Genomic DNA, 21185 nt, shown 5'->3' on the forward strand with positions numbered 1-21185 from the left:
CAAGTGATTCTCCTGCCTCAGCCTCCCAAGTAGCTGGGACTACAGGTGCACACCAACATGCCCAGCTAATTTTTGTATTTTTAGTAAAGACAGGGTTTCACCATGTTGGCCAGGCTGGTCTCGAAATCCTGACCTCGTGATCCACCCACCTCAGTTTACGGCGCCCAGCCTTCCCTCCTTTTAAAACATCAACATTCACTGTGTTGTCATTTACATTGACAGTGCAAAAACAATGATGGGAAAAACTGATGCCGATTTTGCACCAATCAAGCAACAGCACTAGGCAGTAGCAGAGAAAAGGTCCAGTGTCACTTAAGAAAGTCCTTGAGGGAGCAGGGAAAATGATTGTTTTAATAAATCGTAACACTTGAATACCTAAGGCGTGTCTGGGGCATGGTAAGCCTGAGGGAGTTCTGGAGAAACAAACATCTATGTAATTGTTTCAGTTTTGAGTTGAGCTGGCTGCTTGGTTTTCTATTGAACTCCTCTTTATTTAAAGAATGATAGATAAACTATCACTGCTAAGATTTGAGTATTTGTCAGGTGTTTAGAAAAAGTGAATGAGTCTTTTACTTCAAGGAAAATGACTGACAAAATTTGAGCCCATGACAAAGCTAAAGTTTTCTAATTTTCATTAGAAATAAAATTGTAATTTTCATTTCTAATTTTCATTAGAAAATTAGAAACTTTTCAAAAGATTGTATCTACCATCATTACTGATCTCAGCTTCAACCTTAAGACACTAGAAAAAGAAGAACAAATGGAGCCCACAGTAAACAGAGAAAATAAATTAATAAGAAGTCAGAGCAGAAGTCAATGAAATTGAAGACAAACTAAACAATAGATAAATGTATATAAAAGTAAATTGTAGTTTTTGGAGAAGTTCAATAATGTTAACATGTTAATAGCCAGATGGACCAAGTAAGACTTTTTAAAGATTACGAATATCAAGAATTTGAGCTGTGAAATTACTACTCATTTATGGGATAATAAAGAAAAATAAGAATAATTTTAAGCCAACAAATTTGACAACTTAGATGAAATTTTAAAATTTCTTGAAAGATACACACTATCAAAGCTCACTGAAGTAGAAGTAGATAATCTACATGAGCCTGTAAGTAGAAAAGAAGTTCAACCTGTAATTTAAAACATACTTGCAAGAAAATTCCAATTCCAGGTAGCTTCCCTGGTGAATTATTCCAAACATTTAGCAATGAAATATTAACAATTATACACAAACTCTTCTATGGTATTCCAGAGGAGAGAACAGTTTTCAATTAATTTTGAGACCATTATTACTCGGACAGGAAAAAAAAAAGTCTTTATAAGGAAAGACTACAGCCTATGATAACTCATAAACATACCTGTAAAAAACTAAATGTTTTAACAAGTCAAATTCAATAATCCATAAAAAGAAAAATACATCATTACAAATTAATTTTATTCCAGAATATAAGTTCATTTTTAACATTGGGAAATCAGTTAAGTCCTCATATTCACAAAATATACAAACAAAAAACAGTCATCTCAATAGATGTAGACGCAGCTTTTGAAAAAATTCCAAATTCATGTCTGATTAAAACACACACACACACCCCCCTCAAAAAACTACAAATAGAAGGATACTTCCTCAACCTCATAAAGGGCATCTATGAACAACCAACAAGCGATGTCATAATTATAATGAAAGCCAGAACGCTTTCCACTTCAGCTCAGGAATAAAGGCAGAGATGTCTCATCATTTCTATTCAATCTTGTAAAATAGTTTCTAACCAGTGCATTTACACAAGAACAAGAAATTTTAAAAAATTCAGATTGGAAAGCAAAAATTAAAAATCCTTTTATTTGTAGATAACAAAATCAGCTAGGGAGAAAGTTCTAAGAAATCTATCAAAACAGCTACTATAACTAGCTTATCTCTGTTATGTATATATTTGTATACACATACACACCCCATAGCTGATACAAACAACATTTTACTCGTGTATTTAAGAGAAAATTTAGTCTTTCAAATCATTTTCCCAGGTGTTACAATATTTGATTGCTATTGCTACAAACATAGAGACAAATAAACAACATAATGATTTCCCAAAAAACAAGGAAAGTGACAGATTGAAATTATCTTCTGAGATAAAGTTCTACAGAAACCTTATCTATATTCCATTCCTGACGGGCCATACATCTGCACAACCTAGATTCTTGCTACCTCCACCCCAGCCAGATCAACACAGCCCTCAGAGTTAATGTACATCCTGAATTTAAACCTCTTTTCCAGAAATAAGTCCGATCTGAGAATGAAATGGAATAAAGATTGGCTTACTCACCTAGGATATGATTAAAAGCTTCATTATTGCCCTTGTGCTAAGGAGACATTGGCCTGAATATTCACAACTTCCCTGTTAACTTTTATAGCTTAAGCATTTTCTCTGTCATTTTTTTTTTTAACATGAAATGCAATTTGAAGAATTTGGTATTCTCAGATATGAGTTAATTTGTTTTGTTTTTTAAAATAAAGCTCTGTAAAACTGACCAAAGAAGTTTCTAGGTTTCTGGGATCAGGATACAAGATGGGCAGTTCCCCGATACACAAAGTACATTTGATATGGAGAAGAGTTTATTTGTGCCAAACACACAGTTTTAGTCACTGACGATGCAAAGATAAGACACTCTCCATTCTGGAGACGCTTAAGACAGGTGAGACAACAGATGTGTGACCACATCGTGATGATGCACTGTTGTCAACTCTAACAAAGGGGCACAGAAGGAAAGGGAAGCAGGAAGAAGATTTTTCCTCAACAAGAGGGACATGAAAGAGGTGACTGTTGACACAAGGAAGGAAGACATAGAATGGAAAGCCCTTGGAAGAATGTGCAATTTTATCGGGTTGCTTTCTTTTTGAAAGAGATAAAATTCCTGAATGACTTCAAATGATCACTATTTTATAATATGATACTGGAAACCAGCATCCTTCTTTTAGCTATGAGCTGGTGCATCCATGCACCACACTCACTGGATTGCTCATAACTCTTCACAAGCAACTCTTCCTCTGGAGAACTTCCCTGAGCCAAAGGAAGGAAGTCATTGATTGACAGGCAGGAAAGTGGGTACAAAAGGTGAGGCCTGCTTGTCAGTACAACTTGTATCCCAGAACTCCCCATGGGAACAGACTGAAGTGAGTCTCCAGTAAAAGCATCTTTCTGCTTAGCTTTTTACTCCAATTCTATTCCACTTCCTCTACTCCACTCCTCCTGAGAGCACTTTTCCAATAAATTACTTCAATAAGAATTTTCATCTCAAGCTCTGCCTCAAAGGGACTTCAGCGAAACCACAAACTTTTTAATATATTAGTCAAGATGTGTAATAGTTAACCTATATCCATTCCAACACTCTATTTCTTCATATCTATACTTTGTATGCTTTTCATGTAAAATAATACACCATTTTACCAACTTCATTATAGACACACTGCCATTTTTTTTATTTTTCTATTCCTTTTAAAACTACCGTTGTTACTCCAATTTTATTAAATAACATTTCTTCTTCCCTCTCTAATAGTATCAGTACTTTTCTTCCATTTGTAGGCCACTTCAGTAGCCTTAGCTTTCTGAACCTTTTTCGAATTTTTTTCAAAAATGGTGACATTGTAAGAAGGAAAAACACATATCTTGCTTCTCTTTACTATTTTATTTCACAGCTGCTTCTAATAATAGTATCCATCTTGTAAGATGGAATATGTTACAATTCTTGAACTCACTGAAATAAGTGTAAAAATCTAAAGTAATAGGACTATTATCACTACTGTATTCATAATGTAGCAACAGAAAATCAGTATCATCATAATCCTAGTAAAATGAGTCACATTTTCTGAATAAACTTTATTGGCTGATACTAACATTCATCATTCCTAAAGTTTTTTAATGAAATAACTATGAGGTGATAATTAAATATTTTACCTTCTATCTTTAAACATTAAAAAAAATGGAATATGAGATTTACATGGTTTGGCTGTGTCCCCACCCAAATCTCATCTTGAATTGTAGCACTCGTAATCTCCACATGTTGTGGGAGGGACTGGTGAGAGGTAATTGAATCATGGGGGCAGTTACCCTCATGCTATTCTCATGGTAGTGAGTTCTCATGAGATCTGATGGTTTTTTAAGGGGATTTTCCTCCACTTTGCTCATTCTTCTCCTTCCTGTCGCCATATGAAGAAGGATGTGTTTGCTGTCCCTTCTGTCATGATTGTAAGGTTCCTGAGACCTCCTCAGCCATGCTGAATTAAACCTCTTTCCTTTATAAATTACCCAGTCTCTGGTATGTCCTTATTAGCAGTGTGAGAAGGGACTAATACAGAAAATTTAACAGATTATAAACAAAAAATAAACTCTCTGAAGACAAATTTTGATTACACATATTTAGAGTTAAATTTTTATTACTGGTTCCTAGAGTATAAGGTGCTGACTCTAGAGTACCTGGAATTTTTCAGTATAATATGTTTTAGAATTCTACAGATAATATAGTTGCATAATGATTGCAAAGTTTTATCTTTACCTCAAAAGAACAAAAGAGTTAAACTAAACTGCAAGCTGAAATTATATATGTCTTAAAAATAACATGCTTTTTTCCATCACTATTGTATCTCTTACCTGAAGTCAGAACCTGCTCTTCTACCATTTTCTGGAATCCCAGGATCTGGACACATGTCAGAGACCAATGCAACACCTCCTTGGCTCACTGTCATAGAGAGAAACATTGTTAAAATGTTGTTGTTATTGAGGAAATACCCAGATAAAAAATCTATTCTAGGCATTTTCAGTTCTTTAATGATAATGACTTAAAATGTGATCTCCAAAGGAATTAAGACACCTTAAATACATTCAAATAAATGTTTATATTCTCATTGGTGAAAATCAAAGATGTGTTTTCCAGTGAAAGGATGATAATCTTTGGTTTTATTTCTCTCATTTTTAAGATGTCAAAATTTAATTAAAAATCTCATTTGTTCCTTATGACTACTTTTACACCAAGTTACAATTAATAGCATGATGAGAAAAATAGCATTATGAGAAAAATGCATGCACTCAGAGAGAAGGAAGCCTTCACTCATTCCCATAGATGACAACAGAGATGATATTTACTAAGTTCTATACAAAAGATACTTTAAGTAACATTACATATATTTTAAACATTGAAGTATTTATCATTGAACTAAAACCCATAATGGTTTCTTTGTTCAAGTGCACTGATTTATTTCCTGAATTTCATGAAAAACCTTTTCTCCTGTTGGGACTTGCACTATCACAGAATAATTTTTAAAGAATTCATTTGTTTATTGGATAGAGTGGCTGTCAACTCAAAATTCATTTCACCCTGTATAATTTGTCCAATCAAACTAAGGCATTTCTTTCTTACTTTTCCCAGGAATTTGCTTAGCAGAGGGCTTGGGACCCAATTCAGTAGAATGAGATGTGAGGGGAAGTCCACAGCAGTACTTCTGGGAAACATTGCAGGATGCTAATAAAGTGCATATCTATTTTACTCTGAAAACTTCTGTGTCTAGGTTTCAAAGGTAGAACTATTGGTGTGATTTTGCTACAATCCGAGGATGGAGACAACAGCATGTATGGAACAGAAAAGACGTGTCAACAACCTGGACCTGCTACCTTATTTTTGAGGCAGAAAATCAACCAATTTAGGAGTAATATCGCAATTCTGAACATTCTGTTATATTTATTATAGTTTATTTGCTATACTTTAAATCCATTGCATAGTTGATTCTATTATTTTCAGCTGAAAGGTGTACATATAAATATACATTTTCTCACACATATTTTAAACTATTCCATAAGAAGAAAAGAATATGTCTGGGTATATGTGGAACTCGTGGAGCATTTGATTAAAACTATGCATAAAACAACAGTAATTATAGCAAGTTTAGTTTAGTTTGTTTGTTTTGAGTCAGGGTCTAACTCTGTTGCCCAGGTGGGAGTGCAGTGGCACAATCATGGATCACTGCAGCCTCAACCTCCCAGGATCAAGCAATACTCCCACCTCAGCCTCCCTAATAGCTGGTAGCACAGGCTTGTGCCACCATGCCCAGATAATTAAAAAACAAATCTTTTGTAGAGATGGAGTCTAACTATATTGCCCAGACTGGTCTCAAACCCCCAGCTCAAGTGACACTCCCACCGTAGCCTCCTAAAGTGTTGGGACTGCAGACATGTGCAACCACACCCAGTCAAAATTTATCTTCCATTGCTAAGTTAGAATAAATTTGGGTAACAATATAATCCTTCATTAAACACAAATTATATTGAACATATTATGTGGTTTCATTCTTAGTAAGTACTTCACTATTCCAAATGGAATATTGTTAAGATATGTTTTAGGTATTTTTATTTCTTTTTTAAAATAAGTTTTTTTTAATAACATCTAAACATTATTTTGCTGCATGATGTGAGAATTATATTGAATTCCAAAATTTTGTTTTCTAAATGTTTAATTTTCTCAATATTATATCAAAATAATCCAGCAAGTTTGGTGATAGCATCAGTAGACAGTGAGACAGAAAGCTCCAGACCCGTATTTCCCCATGGAAACACCAAAGAAACGACTACCGAAAGATTAAAATAATTTTATAGGAGCTCTAAATAACAGTAAAACATCTATAACAACCAAGCAAATGCCCAGTGAGAAAAAAAAATATTTGAAATAGGACTATATTTCATGATGTTTTACTCTCCCTTGTTTCATACCATGACTTGTGTGGCACAGTGCAGTTGAGAGGAAGCGGCCCGATGACTAGTTTCCTCTCTGGGGATGGAGAAGCAGAGGGAAAGTGGTTGGCAGCACGGCGGTCTCTCTGTGGGCTGCCTGAGAGACTGAGCTCTGTCTTTCCTGATTTGCAGGTCAGATGAGGAAGGGCAGCATAATTGGGATCTCTGGCTAGAAGCCATGAGAGGCTGTGACAAGCACTGCTATACAGAAAACTGCAGCAAAATTGCAAACCCATGGGTACCTTGGAGTAAGGGATTCCAGGCAGAGGAACACAATAGAACACATATAAAAGGCCCCAATGAGAAGATGAGATGACATTCTTTGGAATATTATTATGTTTAAAAGCAGCTGGGGAAAAAATGAAAACAAAAACACAACAAAAGGTACACACAAACCCAGATAGGACACGTGCCCCCCAAAACCTGAAAACACTGAAAGTCTTCAGTCCAGATTGGTCTCAAGGCTAAGAGGCCCACTAATTAGCGAACATTTTCTACTATATTCTGCAAAGATTAAGGGCGGTAGTTAATTCTTTTCAAATGCTTATTTTTTTAACAAAAATCACAAGGCATACAAAGAAACAGGGAAACAGGCCATTCAAAGGGTCTAAATAAATCTCCAGATACAGTCACTGAAGAAACATATGCATCAGACTTACTAGATAATGAATTTACAACAATGATTACAGATCTGAATTTAAATTAATGAATATAAACTTTCCAAATTTGAGGAAAGACATAGATATACAAATTCAAGGAGCTTAATGAACTCCTAGTAGGATAAACATAAAGAGACCCACAGCAAGACACATAATAATCAAACTGTTAAGAGCCAAAGAAGAAGAGAGAATCTTAAAAGCAGAAAGAGAAAAGCAAGTCCTTATAAACAAGGGATCCATAATAAGACTATCAACATACTTCTCCGCAGACATCTCACAGTTTAGAAAGCAAATGGATAGGCTGGGTGCAGTGGCTCACACCTGTCATTCCAGTACTTTGGGAGGCTGAGGTGGGTGGATCACTTGAGGTCAGGAATTCAAGACTGGCCTGGCCAACATGGTGAAACCCCATTTCTACTAAAAAGACAAAAATTGGCCAGGCATGATGGCAGGCACCTGTAATCCCAGCTACTTGGGAGGCTGAGACAAGAGAATAGCTTGATCCTGGGAGGCAGAGGTTGCAGTGAGCTGAGATTGCACCCCTGCACTCTAGGCTGGGCAACAGAGCAAGTATCCATCTGAAAACAAGAAAAGAAAAAGAAAAAGAAAAGAAAAGAGAAAAGAAAAGAAAGTAATGGATAATACATTTAATTGCTGAAAAAATGTCAACTAAGAATTCTACATCTAGGAAAACTATCCTTCCAAAATGAAAGGGAAATTAAGACATTCCCAGACAATCAAAATACGAGTGAGTTTATTACCAATATATGTTTCCTATAAGAAAGTCCTTCAATTTGAAATGAAACAGCACTACACAGTCACTTGAAGACTCAAGTAAAGAAAGGGTCCCTAGTACAGGTAAATACATGAAAATATATATTAAAAAATTATAGTAAGTTTGACTTAAAACCCCCATTTTCATTTTCTACAGTATTTAAAGATAAATGCATAAAATAATTATGCATTTATGCTAATAGTTACATTATATATAAAGATGTAATTTATGACAGCAATAGCATAAAGGGAGCAGACTGGTAAGGATTGAAGTTTTTGTATCCGATTGAAGTTAAATTGGTGTCAATTTAAGATACTGCCATCATTGTAGGAGGTTATATGTAATCTCCATGGAAACCATAAAGAAAATATTTATAGAATATGTAAAAAAGAAATGAGGAGAGGATCACCATATGACACTACAAAAAGATCAACTAAACATAGAGGATAATAGTAATGGGTCAAATGAGGGACATATGAAAATTGAATAACAGCAAAATGGTAAAAGTAAGAGCTACCCTTTAAATAATTATTTTAAATATAAATGGATTTAACTCCCTGTTTGAGGCTGAATTATGTCCCTGCTCCCCACAAAGAGTTATACATTGAAGTTCTAACCACCAGTACCTCACAAAGGACTTTATTTGGAGATAGAGACTTTGAAGACGTAATTAACTTAAAATGTCATCCTTAAGGTAAGCCCTAATCCAACATGACTGGTGCCCTTCTAAGAAGGGGAAGTTAGGACATGAACACATAAAGGAAAGTTCATGTGAAGACACAGGAAGAAGACAGCCCATCCACAAGTCAAGGAGAGAGGGCTTAGAAGAAACCAACACTGCCCAAACCTTGATCTCAGACTTCTACCCTCTAGGATTGTGGTAAAGTGAATTTCTGTTGTTTAAGCCACTCAGTGAGTAGTGTAGTACTTTTTTTATGGGAGCCCTGGAAAAAGAATCACTCTCAAACCAAAGACATAGGTTGGCAGGACGCGTTGAATAGTAAGTTAATAAGTAACAGGATCCAACTGTATGTTGCCCACAAGAGACTCACTTTAGGCATAAGGACACACAGAGGTTAAAAACGAAGAATAATCAAAGTCAGAGAGCCAGAAAGTAGAATGATGGTTTTGCCAGGGGCTGGGGCAAAGGGAAGGAGAAGAAGAAATATAAGGTGCTACTGTGTAAAGTATTTCAGCAGAGTATGATGAAAATTTGGGAGATGAATAGTGGTGATGGATGTCCAATAGCATCAATATATTTAAAGCCATAGAACTGTATGAATTTTCTTTTTTCTTTTTTACTTTTTTTTTCATTTTTTGAGACAGAATCTTGTTCTGTTGCCCAGGCTGGAATGCAGTGGCACAATCATGGCTCACTGCAGCCTCAATCTTCCATGCTCCAGCGATCTTCCCAAACAGCTGCAACTACAGGCGCATGCCGCCACTCCCCGCTAATGTTTTATTATTATTATTATTATTATTATTATTATTATTATTATTATCATTTTGTAGAAAAAGGGTTTCACCACATTGCCCAGTCTGGTCTCAAACTCCTGGGCTCAAACAATTCTCCCACCTCAACCTCCCAAAGTGCTGGGATTACAGTGAGTTATCATGTCCAGCCAGAAGTGTATGCTTATAATGGTTAAAACCAGCAAGTATGATGTTACTTCTATCTTATGTCTCTCTCTCTTTCCTTTTGTGTGTGTGTGTGTATTTTTTTTTTTTTTTTTTTGAGACGGAGTCTGGCTCTGTCGCCCAGGCTGGAGTGCAATGGCCGGATCTCAGCTCACTGCAAGCTCCGCCTTCCCGGTTCCTGCCATTGTCCTGCCTCGGCCTCCCGAGTAGCTGGGACTACAGGTGCCGCCACCACGCCCGGCTAGTTTTTTGTATTTTTAGTAGAGACTGGGTTTCACCGTGTTCGCCAGGATGGTCTCGATCTCCTGACCTCGTGATCCGCCCGCCTCGGCCTCCCAAAGTGCTGGAATTTCAGGCTTGAGCCACTGCGCCCAGCTGTGTGTGTGTATTTCTATCATTCTGATCCTCTATTACTTTTTTCTGCAATCCCAGGTTTTCGTCTGTACTACATGCTGGGGTACAGTTCTCAGTCAGTAAGCAGTGGTCTACTACTGGCTCTCTAAAGCTTATCTCCTAAACGTATTTAGTTTCAATAGTTTCAAACTCTAATGCAGAATGTTATTTCTGCCATGTTTATTCTTCCTGCCATCACTAGCTAGATGTCTTCTTTACTCCCTCAAGCAAAATCATGATTGCTGTGGCAAATTAAAACCACTTCATCAAGATGAATGGCTATCATTGATATTTGTCAGAAATAATAGACTCTAGCTTGGTAGTTATTGCCCTTTTCCACAATACCCAAACTGGTTGAAAATACAAAACCAAGGCTTACAAAGGCCCACTTGCATTTCTCCTTTTCTATGTTTTCTCACAAGGAATAGTAGTTAAAAGAAATGCGAGAAATTGGAGCTACCTGCCCAAGTTGGACAAAAGCATTCCAGATCTTTTTAAAGATAATGCCAAAGTCACTTACTAAAGAAAGGTGACTTAGTCGGAATTCTATGAAAGTGCAAAATGAATTAGACAAGCCTGAATGGATTGCAGATGGTAGAAGCTAACAAAAAGTGATTAGAGATTAAATGTAAAATATGGGTGATTTTCTGAAACAGAGGGAGTTGTTTCGTGTGATAAAGAGTCAGAAAAGGTATGCTGACACACGATATGTGCGAGGAAACAACAGCTCCATAAATCCCAACTACCTATTCCGTCCGCACCGTGAGTCCTTGATTCATCTAGTTATATAAAAGCTTCCAGGTTGGAAAGAGTGATGAATCCACTTCCAGCGGAATCCTCAGTACCTCAGAGAAACATTTTCAAAGAGAGGAATTACTGGGCTTCATATCACTTTAACTCTAATTTTGTTGAGTTATCTCTCTTCAGATCTCATAGAACACATGATATAGATAGTAATAAATATGTTAAATGTAAGTCAAAACCTTGCAGTGAAAAATCAAAGCTGAAAATATCAATAGATGGGTTGATTACACACTATTAATACTAAAGAAAGATATAAAATTACGGAAGTGAATGATCAGATATAAATTAGACAGTTTGTAAAAGAGTTTCAATGAATTTGATTTTAAAAGTGTAAATTATATATTTTTTTAAATGACTTTTTCAAAGCATGTTGATTTACAATACCTCATTAGATCTGCACAAAACCTTGTGACTCTGGAGGGCAGTAAAGAAAATTATTCTTCATCAAATTACCCTGCCGTTTGGGGACATGCCATATAAGTATCAATTAAAACTCAACATGAATTTCTTTGTATCAAACTATACAGGTAGATCAGGTGCCATCGTGAATAAAGCAAGTGTCTGAAAAGAAGTATAAGCAACTACTTCTGTGACAAAGGTTAGAAACAAATAAATTATTGGAGATAAGATTTATATGAGTTAATAATCAGAAATAATTACAAATGAAGTGCTGAGAAGAATGACAATCATATAAAATTAAACTTATATGTTTGCTAGAAACTCTTAGTATCATTTCCGTATGTTTTGAAATTTAATCCATATAATCAGTCTATGAATTATTAATATTAAACCCATTTTACAGGAAGGAAAACTGAAGCCAGAGTTAAGAATGAGCTGACTCCAGGGCCTGGCTCATGTCTGTAAACCTAGCACTTTGGGAGGCCGAGGCGGGTGGATCACCTGAGGTCAGGAGTTCAAGACCAGCCTGAAGAACATGGAGAAACCCCATCTCTACTATAAAAAAAAAAAAAAAAAAAAAAATTAGCTGGGCATGGTGGTGTGCATCTGTAATCCCAGCTACTTGGGAGGCTGAGGCAGGAGAATCACTTGAACCCGGGAGGCGGAGGTTGCAGTGAGCTGAGATCGCGCAATTGCACTCTAGCCTGGGTGACAAAGCAAAATTCAAAAAAAAAAAAAAAAAAAAAAGAGTGCCTTTCTGTACTCTGGCCATAATTACCTTATGAGACGTTATGCGTTGAAGGGCTTCATAAACTAGAGAGACACTTTTAGTTTAATAAAAACTTTTTTATTTCTTAAAAGTTGCATTTGTTTCATAAAATTTAGTTAATAATAAAAATACACTGAGCATGCAAAAGAAAAGTGAAGAGGTGTTTTCATTTATATTCCCAACCAAACGTACACATGGGAAGCCATATGGTTTGAACTATGAGGCTTTAGTCCAAACCATCTGGTAGTGATTTTCCTTCAGCTAAGAGAAAAAAAAGGCTTTCCACAGAGAATATAATCCACCTTTAGAGAACTAGAGCCATAAATTGGCTTGAATGTTAAATCTCTATGTAAGGTGCCATTTTGAGTTAAACGTTGATTTATATTTGGGATAAACAAACCAATATAAGAGCCATTTAGATAAATTCACACTTTTTAGCATGAAGGCACTTACGATTTATTATTATTGTATATTTTCATTGTTGCTACTTGTTTCTTCAGAGATGTACGGATGTATTTCAGTTGGATCAGTTTTGAGACAAACTTTAACCACTTAAGCCTTCAGAGAGGTGACATGTTTTTAGCAGCATAACCATCACGAAGGTGGTTATACAGAACATATTCTCATTGAACTTTTTAGTACAGTATCCCCACTCTATTGATGAGCTTTGGATGAGTTGACAGCCCACTCTAGGATATGTGTTTGAGGGACACTACAGACTTCAGACCTTCCTGCTATACTCGGTTTGAAATGTCAACACTGACAGCTTTTTCCTTCAGCATTTTATAGACTCAGTATTATCTCATTGAATTGAAAAGTAATAGCTCCATTTTAATATATTTCTCCTCTTTGATCTGCAGGAGGTCTGTATCTCAGCAAGAATGAAACTTTGTCATGTCACATCCTTCTTCAAAACCTAATAACTTGATTAGATGACAATTTCAACAATAAGAAAATGTTACCATTGTAATCATCTATTTCTTATAGCTATAAGAGGATAATTTTGACTTACAGCACCTATGGAGATATTTCTCCATGCATAACAGATTTTTTTTTTTTTTTGCTGTTTTTACAGAATATTTGTACAGTCTCTAGCAGTAGTTTTTTCTCTCATAGTAGTAAACAGATGTTTACAAGTTCTATAAAAATATGTAAAATAAGAATTGTTGACACTTGGAGGATAAAGTCTTATTATCAGAGCAATGCGAGAAGTTTTAAATGAATAGTTCACACGGAAATAAGTTGCTCAGCACATATTGCTTGTATATGTATTGTTTTAGATCTCATATTAGTGGATCTCCAACTGGACACAAAGCTTCCAACCCTGAGTGAGAGGCAAGGGCTGGATTTTCCAGGTGTTTAATTTATCACATTGCCAGATTTTTTGGTCTGGCCCCTCTTTCCTCTCCCACTACACACCTTAATGTGCTGACTTTTAAAACACAAGTGGTTGATCACCTGTTATCATGATTCATATGCCCCAATTTTACCCATGTTCACTGGTCTCTAATTCAACTGCCATGGTCTTAAATCAAGCTCTCTTTTAGTTTATAGAAATTTATTTTTAAAAAATACATTTCAGGCCGGGCGCGGTGGCTCAAGCCTGTAATCCCAGCACTTTGGGAGGCCGAGACGGGCGGATCACGAGGTCAGGAGATCGAGACCATCCTGGCTAACACGGTGAAACCCCGTCTCTACTAAAAATACAAAAAACTAGCCGGGCGAGGTGGCGGGCGCCTGTAGTCCCAGCTACTCGGGAGGCTGAGACAGGAGAATGGCGTAAACCCGGGAGGCAGAGCTTGCAGTGAGCCGAGATCGCGCCACTGCAGTCCAGCCTGGGTGACAGAGCCAGACTCTGTCTCAAAAAAAAAAAAAAAAAAAAAAAATACATTTCAGCTTCTAATACTATGTCTAAAATATAAAACTGATAACCTAAAAAAAAATTAATGACTCTATCATACACAAATAAAACGATTTGGCATTCGGAACCTTCAGTCATTCCAACATTATTCTTACTACTCCCTGCAGACATCCTATGGTCTCAGTAGTTTTGAACACTGCAGATTCTTACACTGTCTTTATTTATTTTTAGCATTGTCTCTCCTAGATTATTTTTCTATCAGAGGGAAAACAAGTAGATTTTTCATAAGGGCCCAGATATTAAGAATTATCTTTCTAACTGATATATCACGGAAGCAGCAAATGTTCAAAGAGGAAATATTTTCCTTATAAAGCTTCAAATTAAACCAAGATGTTTATTTACTATATGAATAAAATAAAAAATAAGAATGTTCTAGTATAAAATCAGTGTAAATGACCTTAACAAAATTAACGGCACTGAACGTTTTGTCAGAGCCTGGAGAACCGTCCTCATCACCATCTGTCTGATTGCACGTGATGCTCTGAGATGTTCCCGGGAATGTGGATTGGCAGCGCCAAAGAGAGACGTCCCTGTGCCTCCCGCTGGCTCCTGCAAATGCAGAGTGACCGTCACCTGGGGGAGCACCAGCCTGGCTGGAGGACTGAGGGCCTGTCATTTCTGATTTCGTTTCCTTTGCACATTTAAGAACTCTAGACTTAAGACTCAGAAACAGTTTTGGGGGCTCACTCAAAGATATCTTACAGGATGCTCAGTTATTCCTGGTCTTCTCACAGTGAAAGCAGCATTTGACTAGGCCAGTTTATAGCACTTTGCGTAGAATCTAAAATTCAGGCCAGCAATTTAAAAATGGGAAAAAAATGGGAAAAAATCTGGAAGTCATTATCTAATTTATTTTAGAAACATATATATAGTTATAGTTAAATATATTTAAATATTTATGTAAAATATAATAATTAAACTTTAAAGTTTGTATTTGTCATTCCCTAGATGTAGAAGACCATGAGATATGATCTGAACGATGAGTGCCCACAGAAAGTTTCTTTTTGATAATAGTTCATTAGTGATTTCAAGATCTTGTAAGTACATTCCAATACAGTAAGTATAGATAAGTATGTATTATGTAATTTATGGGTATGTTTTTTTATTACTTTTACATATATTACCTATGTATTCAGAATAAGAGAATAATGTCATTAAAACTTTAAGAGTATATATGTTAAATATAATTTATATATCCAAGTAAATATATACAATAAGTATATTTATATAAATATATAAGTATTAATAAATCAATATGATTTAATGTTAAGGCTTTATTAAATATTCATATCATAGATGGTTTTAAATACACAGTTATACAGTGTTTACTATTTGTTTACCATAGTACAATATATCAGAGGAAATAAGTTCAAACATTTCCTTAAGAGTTTCTGCATTATTTAAAGAGCAGAAATAGGAAATTATTTGGTTGAGAATTTCTGTGATACACACAGTTTAACATTGTAATTAACATATCAATAACTCCATTTGATGTATTCACTCAAAAATTTAATTCTCTTGGAATATTTGCAGTGCAATTTCACTCTATATACTATTCAGATATTTTGCAGATGTAAAGTGGAGAAAGAGAACTGAGTTTGAGATTGCGATAAAAACCTTCTGTGCAGCTGTTGATGCCCGCTTTGAAAACACCTAGCTGGGAGACACTTGGGAGAAGTAAAATTGACCACGTGATGCTGTAATATGTGCGTAAGATTTCAATTTCACAGATCACAAATTATTAAGTTATATTTCCTTAAAGAAATCATGGCATATCACCTCTAGTCCTGAAATCATAGACATTAACATCCACTGAGAAGACTACTAAGGTTACTTAAAGGCATGCTACTATTTTTATTGACATAAGCTCACCTGACTATATTAGATTGCTTTTAGTATGTTCCTAATCATAGCAAATTATGTACAGGTATCTATAAATGTGGAAAAGGTAACAATCTAATGTTATATTCTATATGTTCTTACAAAAATGTGTAAACTTTAATGTATATAAGGAACTATGAGATATTAATAATAAAAACAGGAAGGGTGATCATCTATGTGACATTTTATGGTAAGCACGCTTTTATGTGTTACATAATTTAAGTGTCACAAAATCTTTATGAGGGAATTATTACTCTGCTTGTTTAAGAAATGAGAAAAGTGAGGGTTGGAATCTGCGTCAGCACATCTTGTTTATTTAGCTGATAAATATACTAAGGTATCTGATTTCAAAGCCCACACTGTTCTTTATACATTAATTCATTGTTTTCACTTTTGACCTTTAGGAGAGCTTTCAGGAGATAATGCTCATTTAGTGACCACAGATTGAAAAGAAAACTGAAAAGTACTTCACACTCCGTTAATGTTTGAACTTACATTATATATCTAATACGAATTCCTGTGTAAAATATTCAAAAGGGCAATGTAATAAAAAGCAGATTACAAAACACAACGTGGTATAAATGTAATTCTATTTTTTTAAATAAAATAAACATAGAAAAAGACTGGCAGCGTTGCCGGACATACTGTCTTCACCTTTGTTGACGTGTAAACCCCCCCATGGTTACTGAATCTCTACCATGGCAACAACGTGGTTGTACTTTTATTTTTTTTTAAATTTGTGTTATAATAATGCTCTACAATGAGAATAGGTTCTTTCTATTCCTATTAAAGAGAAAAACAATCATAAAAACCCAGCAGAGGTTCCAACCCATGCACACTTCTCTGGAACCATCCCTGCCTGCCCACACCTGCCACGGATGGCCTTACGCCCCTTCCTTGTTCACCACAGCACAGGCCAGTCATGAGGACTTGGCCCAAATTGGGCAAGGCTTCCATTAACCTTAACTCATGAATTTGAATTATTTTAAAAAATCGTCTGGTCCTTCAGGTTTGCTTCTTGGAGAACTTTAGCTATGATGCACACAGTAATATGAAGCCCTTGGTGATGAAAGCCATGGCTGGGCGGATGCCACCGGGTTGATGGCAGCCACTGGGCCTCATGGCAAGTGTAGGGGGAGGAAGAGGGAGTATCTCAGAGGGAGGCAGCTCCTGCAGAGGGGAGGGCGTTGGCATCCTCACAGGTGCCCCGAGAGGGGGCAGCCTCACAGAAAGAAGCATAGGCACCCTGCAGATCACGTCACAGCTCATGAGAGCCATACAGAAAAGTGACCAGTGCCTAGAGCCAAATTATTTGTGGCTTCCTAGTTTTGGCACATGTGTCCAAGCCAAGAACTCTCATCTCTCTCTTTCTTAAGTAGTTCTAGTAACCCAAATAATCCAAGTTTCTTTTAAAAAGTTATTTAAAGCAAAGACAGGAAAAAAATAGAAGAAGGAAAGGAATAAAGAGAGTAGAAATCAGAAACAAAAGAAGAAGAAAAGATAAAGAAGGGAAAGAGGATAGAGAAAAAGGAAAGAGAAAGATAAAATAGAATTCTAACCTTGGCTTCACGGAATTCCAAGCCTTGGAGGATAGACAGTTATCGACACGAGAGGAGTGAGAAGTTGGGGGAAGAAGGGGTGTGCAGAGGAGACACCCAGGCATGATGTGAGCAAAGGCAGAAAGAACCTGGGGTGTTCACAGGACGCAGGGGAAACTGCTTGTAAAGGGGAAAAGTTTCAGCTGAGAAACCAGAAAACCCAGGTCAGTTACTGAGACAAAGGTGAAACCATGAAGACCCTTTCTGAGTGAGATGCTTAATAGGAAGCAGAGAATCTTATTTACTATTATTATATTTTCTTTCACTGATGCATTCAACTGACATTCAGGTATAGTCTCCTCCATTATTTATATGTGTATTTAGTTACATATAGTTATTGTTGGAAGTTTTGTATATAAGGTCTTTCTCCCTTAAAATATCAACCATGCAATATTACTGAGAAAATCGAACGACATGAAATACACAGTACACCTAGCATTGCTCAATAAAGACAATGTTACAGCAAATACCAGCTTCTCACCTTTTTCTCCTCTAAACAGTTTAGACCAAATTATTTCAGTGCCAATTATTTGGCACATGTGTCCAAGCCAAGAACTCTCATCTGTCTCTTTCTTGTTTCCAATAACCCACTTTCAACTTTAATATTCCATCAGTCGGTCTCTATGATTCCTATGCTCAGGGTTATTTTATCAAGGAATGTTATAATACACAAGTTTACTCTATAAGAGATCACGGAGATAGAAAAGACCACATGATCGGCACAGAAAGAATACAGGTAAAACAATATTATGCTAAAAGAAACATGCACCTTTCATTTTAAAAAGACAGATTACTTGCATGCTATAAGCAAAGGCTAAAAGATATAACTTTGGTCTGTCAGAAACACAGGGTTTGATGTCTCAACAAATAAAACTAGTCTCAACAAATAAAAAATCATGCCTTTTCACTTAGAAGTAAGTTGATTTAAAATTTTATTTTCACAGTATTTGTCTGTTGCCTATAGTCTTATTGAATTATATTTAAAAACTGGAAAAATATTTTAACATATTTTTTGAACAGACCCCACAATTTTATTTGTAAAAAGAAAACATTTTGAACTATTATTTTCCTACATTAGAGTATTCAAAATTGGAAATAACACTTTAAAATAGAAATAGAAAGTTAATTGTAGCCAGTTTCATTTAGTTATTCAACATCCAGTCAGTGAAATATTGACTGAATACCCCGTACAGACAGGCTCTGCATCAGCTCCTGGGAGGTGTCAGTCTTCCCAGTGTTTAACAAGAAGACCTCATGGAGAAAACGCTAAGAAATAAAATCTCATATAAATATTCATTGCTGCATGTTGGGATAAAGGCTAGAAAGAAAAGAACAGAATACTGTTCAAGAAATTAATAGCTAGATGGGGGCACATCAGATTTTGAATGGGGTCACAGTTGGACTCTGATGCAAAATGACATTTAAGCTGAAATGGAAAAGATGAGCAGGAATTACCTAAGGTAAGAGTGAACTTAAAAACCTTCTTGCCCAGTAAACAGCAAAAGCTAAACCTTCAGGAAGGAATGAGACTAGAGTATTCAAAGAACCAAAAAATGATGAACTGGCCCAAACCACTGAAACTTGAGAGAAAGAAAGAAGAAAAGGAGAAAGCATGAAGGATGCTTAGATGAGAAGGTCCAATTTATATGTGAAACAGTTCATTGTCGCTACTCCTACAGACCCAGGCAAGGCCAACTAGAGGAAGAAGGAGAGGAGGATGTTGAAGTCGTTCAGACAGAAGGGTGATGTGTTGGGCTGGCGTGCTGAGTGATGGGTGGAGGGCAGCGGATGGATTTCACTGTGTTCGAGATAAAATGTGAAAGAAATGTGTGAGTGGTTTGCTCACAAGAATTGAGGGAAATGGGGTTACCTCTCTGAAGCCACTGAGCCAAGGGCGGTAGCACCCACCGTGGTGGTGAAAGCAATAGAAGAACATATCACGATTGGAATGTGAAGGGCTCCATTTCTGATCTCTTAAATCTCAGATCCCCACTGGCAACCAGGGGAAACCTCAGTTAGTCTGTTTGTTATATGCATGTGTGTCTGGATTAGAGAGCTGAGATCTCTTACAGAAACATGGTATTCACTTTCATCCAAGAGATGAGATTTAAAAGCATGGGAATAATTGATATGACCTAGAATGGGACTCCAACACCATGTTGAACCCTTGAAAATCCAATCATGCTTCTTTGCTCGTGTTGCTCCCTCCACCCAAAACACTCTTCGGCCAGGTCTTCCTGTCACAGCCTGCTGAGCACACACGTATCAGCTCAGATGTCACCTGCAGAGTGGCCCTCCCTGTGCACCCTGGCTAAACTGGCAGCCCTCCCTCCCCTTCTCTATCAACCTGCTGTATGTTACTATGTGGACAGCATTTAACACATAATCACATAATCAGAAATTATATCCTTCATTGACTCAGCACCCTTCCAACCATCATGGAAGCCCGTGGGAGCAGAGGTTTTTCTGTCTTGTTTTTTGTTCTTATTCTGAGTCTGCACAGAGACTGTCACACAGTAAGAAAACAACACGTGAGGTGAGCACTCATTGGAATAGCAAAGAAGCCAGCCTGTGGCTGAGCCTGGAGCGTTATGAACATTTTGAGGTCAAGAATAGGCAGATAAAACAACACAGAGGCTGAGGAGCAGGCAGATAGGCCGTGAACAGTTTAGGGGATCCCAGATAAGAAAATGTTCCAAAATAGAAAGGTTTGCAAGCAGTTTGAAATGATGCTAAGAAGCCACATCGGTAGAAGACAGGGAAGGATCCATTGGTTTGGCAACACTGAAAACTACTGGTGACTTTAGCAAGTCCGGCTCAGGTGGAATAATGGAAGATGGAAGTCGTCAGACAGAGGGAAGAAATTTTACTGTTCGAGGAAAACTCTCTGAGAATAGCATTTGATTAAATAAAGTGCTCTCGAAGGATTTACCTTGAAGTAAACTGGGATTTCTCTGCCTTAGGCACTAACAGATCAACAAGTGACCTGAAATTCTTAATCTATCTTTAAAACTTGAACTCCCCCCTGGTCCAAAGATAACCCGACTTTACGCAGAGTGGACTGACCAAGCAAAACCTTTCAGAGACAAATTTCAGCATAGTAGCCTCAAGTTACACATTGTACTCTTAGAAAATACTTGATTCTCTAACCATAGGTAAACTCACCATTCAATCAGCATGATTTACATAAGAAAGTAATTGTTTTTTTCTCTTCAGATTTTGTTATTGTTGCTTTTATTACCAGAATAAAATTGAGCAAGGATTTTCTTTAAAATTCCTGCTAGAGAAAAGGGATCTATTTTTAAAAATTCAAAGAGCTATTAGCAAAGGCAAAACTACTTTGGCAGTAATTTTAGAAAATGTAATCATTTCTCATGCTGGTCTTTAACCATTTGATTATGCATCTTAGGTCAACAGTGCTGGTTGGAGGCCTTCTTCCATCTCATAGGTAAAGCCCTATTCTCCTTCTCCGACCTTCACCCGACCCCCCTCCCCACTTACCCTCACTGAATTGTTGAAATTAAAGACTACCCCTGGGATATTTCCATCTTATAGGAGATTATTTTTGAATG

The 21185-nt window shown here is 36.6% G+C and overlaps 1 protein-coding gene across 2 annotated transcripts in view; it reads right to left on the reverse strand.

The window, feature by feature from the left end:
- The window catches only part of CSMD1 (CUB and Sushi multiple domains 1), a 2045798-nt gene that overhangs the window by 650396 nt on the left and 1374217 nt on the right, over nt 1-21185 (reverse strand). For both annotated transcript variants that reach the window (XM_005562521.5, XM_065518732.2), the window contains exon 8: nt 4647-4734. In XM_005562521.5, coding sequence (XP_005562578.3) covers nt 4647-4734 — 88 coding nt within the window. The remainder of the gene's footprint in view (nt 1-4646; nt 4735-21185) is intronic.

Source organism: Macaca fascicularis, chromosome 8 (genome assembly GCF_037993035.2).
Source record: "Macaca fascicularis isolate 582-1 chromosome 8, T2T-MFA8v1.1".
NCBI lineage: Eukaryota > Metazoa > Chordata > Mammalia > Primates > Cercopithecidae > Macaca > Macaca fascicularis.